At 32.4% G+C, this 12,046-nt stretch overlaps 1 protein-coding gene across 1 annotated transcript in view; it reads right to left on the bottom strand.

Moving 5' to 3' along the window:
* The window catches only part of LOC146137248 (activating signal cointegrator 1 complex subunit 3-like), a 49,232-nt gene that overhangs the window by 7,940 nt on the left and 29,246 nt on the right, over positions 1-12,046 (bottom strand). The window contains exons 30-35 of the mRNA XM_083394289.1: positions 5,204-5,370; positions 4,476-4,621; positions 3,968-4,088; positions 2,589-2,731; positions 1,285-1,543; positions 351-493 (exon numbers count right to left, since the gene is read on the bottom strand). Of these exons, the coding sequence (XP_083250415.1) occupies positions 351-493; positions 1,285-1,543; positions 2,589-2,731; positions 3,968-4,088; positions 4,476-4,621; positions 5,204-5,370 (979 nt within the window). The remainder of the gene's footprint in view (positions 1-350; positions 494-1,284; positions 1,544-2,588; positions 2,732-3,967; positions 4,089-4,475; positions 4,622-5,203; positions 5,371-12,046) is intronic.

Raw genomic sequence — 12,046 nt, 5'->3', positions numbered from 1 at the left:
AAAAACATTTTTTTTTGTTTTGCTTCTCAGTCACATTAACTGAAGATGATACAAGCTTGTATCGAAACGTCTTAATAATCAAGATGATGTTAATTTACTCGACCTTTTAGGTTTGGAATTTATTATCAAACAACATTTCGGAAATAACAAAAAAACCTTTAACTCATTTGCGCCGAAAAGGTGTTATTTACCGAGGGCATTTTTTTAGATGTTTATTAATTCTTTTAGAAAACTTTTTTTAAGTAGTTTCTAAGCCTAAAAAAAACCAACGCAAACCAAAATGGAAATTCATAAAATATAAGTTCCAGAATATGCGATACAACACGTCACAATTTATTTTATCCACGCACCTCTAGTAAGCTTGATTCGACGGGAAAAGGCTCGTAGAGGAACTTCTTGTAGAATTGTTTCTTGACGTCATGAACCAGGATCACTGCCACCGCTTTGTCGTCATATTGGGGACGCCCCGCCCTACCCATCATCTGAAGAACGTCTGTGGAAAAATAAAATTGCTTGAATATTACGAGTCCATTTATAAACGCTTGATGTGTATAGGTTGGTCTTAGGTTAAGGTTGTATTTAGGGATGTGCGATAATATCGGATCGGAGCCGATTCCCAAAGTGGTGGTATCGGTACTTGTCCGATATTAGGTTAGTATCGGTGCCGATTCTATACCAAATGAAATAGTTTTAGCAATGGTTTGGGATCTAGCTAAGAGTTTCTGAAAAGTACAACTTAAACAAGTAAAAACAACAATAAAAAACATATTTACTGAAACTGACTTAAAACACTGTTTATTCATAAAACATAAAACACTAAAAAATGCTAATCCTTTGTCTGACCTGTGATGGGAAAGTCGCAATATCGCTGAAGAACAGTTCTTTTAAAGCTCGTCAATATTTAATACAAATTGTCGTGAAAGATTATCACTTGATTTACAGAAGTCTAACCCATTGTCTAACCAAGGGGTTCTTACACAGGGGTCCATGTACCCCTTGGGTTCCCTTAACTTGTTTTAGAGAGGGTCCATAAAGGCATACTTCAAACATAGTGTATATTTAAGAAGTAACCATTTTTCTAAAGAAAACAGTTTGATTAAAAATTAAACGGTTTTGCAATGACTGTATTTAGACTCCATTTTACTTTCATGTTTTCGGTCGAAATCAGCAGCATTATAAAGTCTAATTGTACTGTTACGTCAATTTATGACGTCATTTTTTTATTTTTCATGCCTACCGTGGTCCACGCGAAGCACAAAATAGTTTAACAACCCCTGGTCTGACCTGTGATGGGAAAGTCGCAATATCGCTGATGTTTCCCGTCAAAGTATTCTGTTCCCTTGACGATTACAAGATGAGCTGGGAGGTTGACTCCCCAGGCGAGAGTGGATGTTGCGATGAGAGTCTGGATCTTCTGATCCCCGAAGAGTTTCTCCACCAAAGCGCGATCTCTCTCCACCAATCCTGCGTGGTGGAGTCCGATCCCGAAGGCAAGAGTAAGTCGGAGGTTGGGATCTTGGACTAGTTGACACAACTCCTCAATCTGAAAAATGTTGAGGATTGTTTTTTGTTGCAGTTTACTTGATTTTACAGGTTTCAGTCAGGTTTGGGATTTGCACTAATTGCCACAACTCGAAGGACCAATATTATAAAATTTAATTGCTTCCAAACTTAAAGTATTAAGCGTTTTAAGGTTATGATCTTTAACTAATCGACACAACTCCTCGATCTGAAACATGTTGAGGATTGTTTTTTGTTGCAGTTTACTTGATTTTACAGGTTTCAGTCAGGTTTGGGATTTGCACTAATTGCCACAACTCGAAGGACCAATATTATAAAATTTAATTGCTTCCAAACTTAAAGTATTAAGCGTTTTAAGGTTATGATCTTTAACTAATCGACATAATTCCTCGATCTAAAACATTAGACGATGTTTTGGTTACACTTACTTGCGTAAATTTACTTACTTTACAATTTTTTCTGTTCTAAGGGTTTGGATTTCGATTAACTCCTCGTTTTTTGGAAGATAAGGACAGGTATTGTAATTTCAATTGCATTTTAAGGTATTTAGTGTTTTAAGGTTGATATCTTGAACTAATTGACACAACTTATCGACCAGAAAATTATTGGTGATTGTGTTTGCGTGCAGTCCGTATATTTACTTGCTTTACAAATGTTGTAAGGTTATGATTTTGGAATAACTGGCACAACTCCTTGATCTGAAACATTTAAGGATTGTTGTTAGGGATTTGTTTGTTAATTTTATATTCGTACATTTGCTTTCTTTATATTTTTTATGTTTCTAGTGTTGGGATTTCGACACAGTTCCTCGGTCTGCATGTGGGTAAAGGTAAAGCACCGATGTTGTGATATTTATAAACGAACATGCAATTAAAGTCTTTGTGGTATTATATTTGATTTCGTTACTAACGCCAACTTTACAGTAGAGTGAAACCTATATTAGCCGCCTTTCTCAACTTATTGTTTATCAAACATCTCCAGCAATACTCAAAACATAATATGAACACCAATTGTGACATTCTCTTAACAAAGAGTTAAAAATAAACAAGTTAAATATCTATTGTTACCTCATACTCCTCCATGTGAAGCCATTGTTTGGGGTCACCTTCGGCCGCTAGGTGCGCCATCAAGTCAAGTGCGGTCATGCGTGTCTGTCGTCGTGACGACACAAATATAAGGACGGGTTTGGCGGGAGAATGCGTGCGTATGGCTGGTTGAAAAGAACAAAAAAGAAACGTTAGGAACAAGTTTGTGTGATGTGGGTTGCGATGGTGGCTTCAGTTGAAACTTGTCTTGCTTTAATGATTCATTCCAATTAAGAAAATTAGCAGAACTGATGATGCGTTTTGCGTAACTATATAATATTCTGCCTTTGTTGAATAAAGTTGTTTTGGATCTCTTTTACACCCTTTGTGGTTTTGTTCGGATCTTACGATATGGAAGAAAGGTCAACAACTAGAAATGTGGGAACACGCTTAGATCCCGATATTAACATATTAATAATATTATTATTACTTCATCAATTATCTTTCTTTACTTTGTACTTGATAAACCGCCTTTATGACATTTGTTTCTCGACCAGGGGTTTCGTAATACAATGGTTCCTGAACTGTGTTGTGAACCCAAGGTAATTTGTTCTTTAAGAGGGTTATTTCGCCAATGATATGCAACGCTTTAGTTTTGAAGTTTTCAGATCACGAACTTTTCGATAGCGATATGAAAATGCTGTTGTGTGGTGCCCAGCTTTAAATTCAACAATTTTAGTCGAAGACAGGGGCGAACCAAAACAGTGTTTTATTTTTTCCTACAGTATTTCCACTACGTAAATGCATAAAAATGATAGGAACGTGAATTACTGTTTTCTAGTTTGTCTTAACCCATTTTGATAAATTCGTTTTATCCCAAAGGCGTTGTACGTCTTATGTCCCATCGCCGAAAATAAAATTTTGGGCAACTTGAACGATATAAAGGCGCTTTTCCCCTTCGCACGGAACGATACCATTTTCGTAATGTAGCTTTTGTATTGAAAATAAAACCCCTCCAACCTAAAACTTCAACAAAATCATCAAATTGTGTGGTGTAAAGGTTACGTTTTATAACGTCACGTAAAGATGTAACCTTGAGACGTAAAGTTTTGACGTCACGATGTGACGTAAATTGTGACGTTATCTCTAAAAAATATTCATTGCCCAAATATTCATTGGTTATTTGCTGTTAGTAAAAATTGAACTTTTTTTTCCATTATCTGAGTATAAGCTGGCAAACTTCAAACAGTATTACTATTGGTTTTAAACTAAGTAAAAACAATTAAAACAGCAGCAAAATATACTTGGGTTTAGCAACAAGCAAAAATATTGGCGGTAATAAAAAGGTGGACAATTTACTATGCTGTAATGTTTTACAACCCAGAACTAATTAAAAACAAATGAATAGTCCAAGAAAGTACCTTGAAAGCAGGGTTTGTTCATGGCAGCCATGCGTGGACAATAATGCCTCCCTGCAAACCCCTCGATGTGCACCTCCATGGGAACTGGACGTACTGATGGACGGAAGTTGAACAAACCCATCTGTGACGTAACAAGAACATAGTGATTTAACAAACCTGTTAGAAGCACGTTACAATTCGGAAATTCCAGAAAAAGTATAAAAAGTATAACTTGAATATTTAATTTTTTGCACATCTAAATAAATCCAATACAATGTGTGTTATCTCCGGGGTTTATAAAAGGGAAAATTTTGTTGCAATAGCTTTTACACCCAAAGAATGGTGCACAAGACCAATTTAAAGTAAAAAATAAGTACATCGCGATGCTTTAATCTTTATTCAAGTTATCTCTTTTAATTTGGGTTTGTTACAAAAAGTTTTATTTTAAGAACGTCCTGTAACTACTTCAATAACACAAAGGACCACCTTTTTCGTTTGACTATAAAAAACTAACACTTTTTTTTATTACCTGTTTGATTCCGAGCCAATCCGCGAGGTCACGTGCGTTTGCGAGGGCAGTAGAGAGCCCCACAATCCTCACTGCTTTCTCGGTTTGTGACGAAATAAAGTTGGTTCGGGAAACAATCACTTCCAGAACTGGGCCTCTGTCTTGCCCTAAAAATAAAAAAGGCATATTTCTCGCCCTGGCCTAGATGTAAGTTAAACGGTAAAATTATTAAGGTTATGTCATCGAATTTTACCAAATGTGATTTTCTGAAAGATAAAAAATTAAAACCAACAATTACGTTAAAACATGACGGCTGGACAACAGACTCATGAAACAAATGAATTTTAATAGCTCAATTGAAATCATTCTTAAAACAGAATATTACGATTGCTTCACCAGACTCATCAAACAGATTAATTTGCGTTTTGCGAATGAATATCAAATCCCATAATTTGCATTTTGAGAACATTTCGACTAATTTATTCCTTTTCATTCTGTATGGGCTTAGATATTCTTTCTACATCTAAACGCAACTTAAACCATTATGTTAGAAAATTTTGAAACGGTAACAAAATGATACCTATACTTCTGTATGGGCTGTGATATTCATTCTACGTGTGTGATATTTCATTCTAACAATATCCTTCACCTACTACGCTACAATTCGTTTTGTGATTTTTTTGAAACAAAAACACTCAAAAAATAAACACTAGAAGTTGAAACACAACCACTAGTGGCGCCCCACTCACCGAGCAGATGAATCTCGTCGATGATGAGCAGCGCCACCTTGCGGACGTATCCCCTGGTGTGCCAACTTCGCGACACCCCGTCCCACTTTTCGGGGGTGGTTATGATGACGTCAGCTCTTGCAACGGCCCTCATATCAGGGGCGATGTCACCCGTAAGTTCGACCAATCTGGTGGTGAAAAAATTAAAGTAAAACTAAACTTTCTTAAACGTTTCAAAGCAAAATGTTTTTATGGGTAAAACGTTAACTATTTATATTTTTTGGAGCATAATGCTTGGAGGTTGTAGTTAGACGTAGAATGAATATCAAAGCTCATACAGAAGTAGGTGGCATTTGAACGTTTGGAATCCTAACTTAAATGAATAAAGAGTTATTCGAAACGTTCAAAATGATAACTACTTCAGATGGCAAAACAGTATAGACTTTCTTGTCTCAATCAAAATCAGTCACTATAGGTTCTAGTTTATAAAAGAGAAATATATTTCGCCAATCACGGCATCATCAGTCTCTACTTCAGATGGGCTTTGATATTCTTATTACGTTTATTATATAACTTTGACGTTTTGAAATAAGTTCAATGTGTTTTTAGAATCATTTCTACATAGAATTTTTCTCATCAATTTTGTTTTTTAACAAATATTTATTTACTAATTATACATCCTATTTAAAATAGATTTCGTCATATTTCACCTACCTATTGATTCACATGATAATTTAAAACTCAAAATATAAACTTATTTACAAGACTGTTTTGAAGCCTTGAATCGAATATTATTAATGTATTTTTAACTCCCAAATTGCCAGTATTTTTAACCCTCAAATTACCAGTATTTTTAACTCCCAAATTACCAGTATTTTTAACTCCCAAATTACCAGTATTTTTTTACTCCCAAATTACCGGTATTTTTTAACTCCCAAATTACCAGTATTTTTAACTCCCAAATTACCAGTATTTTTAACTCCCAAATTACCAGTATTTTTAACTCCCAAATTGCCAGTATTTTTAACTCCCAAATTACCAGTATTTTTAACTCCCAAATTACCAGTATTTTTAACTCCCAAATTACCAGTATTTTTAACTCCCAAATTACCAGTATTTTTAACTCCCAAATTACCAGTATTTTTAACTCCCAAATTACCAGTATTTTTAACTCCCAAATTACCAGTATTTTTAACTCCCAAATTACCAGTATTTTTAACTCCCAAATTACCAGTATTTTTAACTCCCAAATTACCAGTATTTTTAACTCCCAAATTGCCAGTATTTTTTACTCCCAAATTGCCAGTATTTTTAACCCTCAAATTACCAGTATTTTTAACTCCCAAATTACCAGTATTTTTAACTCCCAAATTACCGGTATTTTTAACTCCCAAATTACCAGTATTTTTAACTCCCAAATTACCAGTATTTTTAACTCCCAAATTACCAGTATTTTTAACTCCCAAATTACCAGTATTTTTTTACTCCCAAATTACCGGTATTTTTTAACTCCCAAATTACCAGTATTTTTAACTCCCAAATTACCAGTATTTTTAACTCCCAAATTACCAGTATTTTTAACTCCCAAATTGCCAGTATTTTTAACTCCCAAATTACCAGTATTTTTAACTCCCAAATTACCAGTATTTTTAACTCCCAAATTACCAGTATTTTTAACTCCCAAATTACCAGTATTTTTAACTCCCAAATTACCAGTATTTTTAACTCCCAAATTACCAGTATTTTTAACTCCCAAATTACCAGTATTTTTAACTCCCAAATTACCAGTATTTTTAACTCCCAAATTACCAGTATTTTTAACTCCCAAATTACCAGTATTTTTAACTCCCAAATTACCAGTATTTTTAACTCCCAAATTACCAGTATTTTTAACTCCCAAATTACCAGTATTTTTTTACTCCCAAATTACCGGTATTTTTTAACTCCCAAATTACCAGTATTTTTAACTCCCAAATTACCAGTATTTTTAACTCCCAAATTACCAGTATTTTTAACTCCCAAATTGCCAGTATTTTTAACTCCCAAATTACCAGTATTTTTAACTCCCAAATTACCAGTATTTTTAACTCCCAAATTACCAGTATTTTTAACTCCCAAATTACCAGTATTTTTAACTCCCAAATTACCAGTATTTTTAACTCCCAAATTACCAGTATTTTTTAACCCTCAAATTACCAGTATTTTTTAACCCTCAAATTACCAGTATTTTTAACTCCCAAATTACCAGTATTTTTAACTCCCAAATTACCAGTATTTTTAACTCCCAAATTACCAGTATTTTTAACTCCCAAATTACCAGTATTTTTAACTCCCAAATTACCAGTATTTTTAACTCCCAAATTACCAGTATTTTTTTACTCCCAAATTACCAGTATTTTTTAACTCCCAAATTACCAGTATTTTTAACTCCCAAATTACCAGTATTTTTAACTCCCAAATTACCAGTATTTTTAACTCCCAAATTACCAGTATTTTTAACTCCCAAATTACCAGTATTTTTAACTCCCAAATTACCAGTATTTTTTACTCCCAAATTACCAGTATTTTTAACTCCCAAATTGCCAGTATTTTTTAACTCCCAAATTGCCAGTATTTTTTAACCCTCAAATTACCAGTATTTTTAACTCCCAAATTACCAGTATTTTTAACTCCCAAATTACCAGTATTTTTAACTCCCAAATTACCAGTATTTTTTACTCCCAAATTACCAGTATTTTTAACTCCCAAATTACCAGTATTTTTTAACCCTCAAATTACCAGTATTTTTAACTCCCAAATTACCAGTATTTTTAACTCCCAAATTACCAGTATTTTTAACTCCCAAATTACCAGTATTTTTAACTCCCAAATTGCCAGTATTTTTAACTCCCAAATTACCAGTATTTTTAACTCCCAAATTACCAGTATTTTTAACTCCCAAATTACCAGTATTTTTAACTCCCAAATTACCAGTATTTTTAACTCCCAAATTACCAGTATTTTTAACTCCCAAATTACCAGTATTTTTTAACCCTCAAATTACCAGTATTTTTAACTCCCAAATTACCAGTATTTTTAACTCCCAAATTACCAGTATTTTTAACTCCCAAATTACCAGTATTTTTTTACTCCCAAATTACCGGTATTTTTTAACTCCCAAATTACCAGTATTTTTAACTCCCAAATTACCAGTATTTTTAACTCCCAAATTACCAGTATTTTTAACTCCCAAATTGCCAGTATTTTTAACTCCCAAATTACCAGTATTTTTAACTCCCAAATTACCAGTATTTTTAACTCCCAAATTACCAGTATTTTTAACTCCCAAATTACCAGTATTTTTAACTCCCAAATTACCAGTATTTTTAACTCCCAAATTACCAGTATTTTTAACTCCCAAATTACCAGTATTTTTAACTCCCAAATTACCAGTATTTTTAACTCCCAAATTACCAGTATTTTTAACTCCCAAATTACCAGTATTTTTAACTCCCAAATTACCAGTATTTTTAACTCCCAAATTACCAGTATTTTTAACTCCCAAATTACCAGTATTTTTTTACTCCCAAATTACCGGTATTTTTTAACTCCCAAATTACCAGTATTTTTAACTCCCAAATTACCAGTATTTTTAACTCCCAAATTACCAGTATTTTTAACTCCCAAATTACCAGTATTTTTAACTCCCAAATTGCCAGTATTTTTAACTCCCAAATTACCAGTATTTTTAACTCCCAAATTACCAGTATTTTTAACTCCCAAATTACCAGTATTTTTAACTCCCAAATTACCAGTATTTTTAACTCCCAAATTACCAGTATTTTTAACTCCCAAATTACCAGTATTTTTTAACCCTCAAATTACCAGTATTTTTTAACCCTCAAATTACCAGTATTTTTAACTCCCAAATTACCAGTATTTTTAACTCCCAAATTACCAGTATTTTTAACTCCCAAATTACCAGTATTTTTAACTCCCAAATTACCAGTATTTTTAACTCCCAAATTACCAGTATTTTTAACTCCCAAATTACCAGTATTTTTTTACTCCCAAATTACCAGTATTTTTTAACTCCCAAATTACCAGTATTTTTAACTCCCAAATTACCAGTATTTTTAACTCCCAAATTACCAGTATTTTTAACTCCCAAATTACCAGTATTTTTAACTCCCAAATTACCAGTATTTTTAACTCCCAAATTACCAGTATTTTTTACTCCCAAATTACCAGTATTTTTAACTCCCAAATTGCCAGTATTTTTTAACTCCCAAATTGCCAGTATTTTTTAACCCTCAAATTACCAGTATTTTTAACTCCCAAATTACCAGTATTTTTAACTCCCAAATTACCAGTATTTTTAACTCCCAAATTACCAGTATTTTTTACTCCCAAATTACCAGTATTTTTAACTCCCAAATTACCAGTATTTTTTAACCCTCAAATTACCAGTATTTTTAACTCCCAAATTACCAGTATTTTTAACTCCCAAATTACCAGTATTTTTAACTCCCAAATTACCAGTATTTTTAACTCCCAAATTGCCAGTATTTTTAACTCCCAAATTACCAGTATTTTTAACTCCCAAATTACCAGTATTTTTAACTCCCAAATTACCAGTATTTTTAACTCCCAAATTACCAGTATTTTTAACTCCCAAATTACCAGTATTTTTAACTCCCAAATTACCAGTATTTTTTAACCCTCAAATTACCAGTATTTTTTAACCCTCAAATTACCAGTATTTTTAACTCCCAAATTACCAGTATTTTTAACTCCCAAATTACCAGTATTTTTAACTCCCAAATTACCAGTATTTTTAACTCCCAAATTACCAGTATTTTTAACTCCCAAATTACCAGTATTTTTAACTCCCAAATTACCAGTATTTTTAACTCCCAAATTACCAGTATTTTTAACTCCCAAATTACCAGTATTTTTAACTCCCAAATTACCAGTATTTTTAACTCCCAAATTACCAGTATTTTTTTACTCCCAAATTACCGGTATTTTTTAACTCCCAAATTACCAGTATTTTTAACTCCCAAATTACCAGTATTTTTAACTCCCAAATTACCAGTATTTTTAACTCCCAAATTGCCAGTATTTTTAACTCCCAAATTACCAGTATTTTTAACTCCCAAATTACCAGTATTTTTAACTCCCAAATTACCAGTATTTTTAACTCCCAAATTACCAGTATTTTTAACTCCCAAATTACCAGTATTTTTAACTCCCAAATTACCAGTATTTTTTAACCCTCAAATTACCAGTATTTTTTAACCCTCAAATTACCAGTATTTTTAACTCCCAAATTACCAGTATTTTTAACTCCCAAATTACCAGTATTTTTAACTCCCAAATTACCAGTATTTTTAACTCCCAAATTACCAGTATTTTTAACTCCCAAATTACCAGTATTTTTAACTCCCAAATTACCAGTATTTTTTTACTCCCAAATTACCAGTATTTTTTAACTCCCAAATTACCAGTATTTTTAACTCCCAAATTACCAGTATTTTTAACTCCCAAATTACCAGTATTTTTAACTCCCAAATTACCAGTATTTTTAACTCCCAAATTACCAGTATTTTTAACTCCCAAATTACCAGTATTTTTTACTCCCAAATTACCAGTATTTTTAACTCCCAAATTGCCAGTATTTTTTAACTCCCAAATTGCCAGTATTTTTTAACCCTCAAATTACCAGTATTTTTAACTCCCAAATTACCAGTATTTTTAACTCCCAAATTACCAGTATTTTTAACTCCCAAATTACCAGTATTTTTTACTCCCAAATTACCAGTATTTTTAACTCCCAAATTACCAGTATTTTTTAACCCTCAAATTACCAGTATTTTTAACTCCCAAATTACCAGTATTTTTAACTCCCAAATTACCAGTATTTTTAACTCCCAAATTACCAGTATTTTTAACTCCCAAATTGCCAGTATTTTTAACTCCCAAATTACCAGTATTTTTAACTCCCAAATTACCAGTATTTTTAACTCCCAAATTACCAGTATTTTTAACTCCCAAATTACCAGTATTTTTAACTCCCAAATTACCAGTATTTTTAACTCCCAAATTACCAGTATTTTTTAACCCTCAAATTACCAGTATTTTTTAACCCTCAAATTACCAGTATTTTTAACTCCCAAATTACCAGTATTTTTAACTCCCAAATTACCAGTATTTTTAACTCCCAAATTACCAGTATTTTTAACTCCCAAATTACCAGTATTTTTAACTCCCAAATTACCAGTATTTTTTAACCCTCAAATTACCAGTATTTTTTAACCCTCAAATTACCAGTATTTTTAACTCCCAAATTACCAGTATTTTTAACTCCCAAATTACCAGTATTTTTAACTCCCAAATTACCAGTATTTTTTACTCCCAAATTACCAGTATTTTTAACTCCCAAATTGCCAGTATTTTTTAACTCCCAAATTGCCAGTATTTTTTAACCCTCAAATTACCAGTATTTTTAACTCCCAAATTACCAGTATTTTTAACTCCCAAATTACCAGTATTTTTAACTCCCAAATTACCAGTATTTTTTACTCCCAAATTACCAGTATTTTTAACTCCCAAATTACCAGTATTTTTTAACCCTCAAATTACCAGTATTTTTAACTCCCAAATTACCAGTATTTTTAACTCCCAAATTACCAGTATTTTTAACTCCCAAATTACCAGTATTTTTAACTCCCAAATTGCCAGTATTTTTAACTCCCAAATTACCAGTATTTTTAACTCCCAAATTACCAGTATTTTTAACTCCCAAATTACCAGTATTTTTAACTCCCAAATTACCAGTATTTTTAACTCCCAAATTACCAGTATTTTTTAACCCTCAAATTA

This window comes from Ascidiella aspersa, chromosome 7 (genome assembly GCF_963924565.1).
Source record: "Ascidiella aspersa chromosome 7, kaAscAspe10.2, whole genome shotgun sequence".
Classification (NCBI taxonomy): Eukaryota; Metazoa; Chordata; class Ascidiacea; order Phlebobranchia; family Ascidiidae; genus Ascidiella; species Ascidiella aspersa.
Note: the sequence above shows the minus strand (reverse complement) of the source record. Positions and strands in the feature narration are given on the sequence as shown.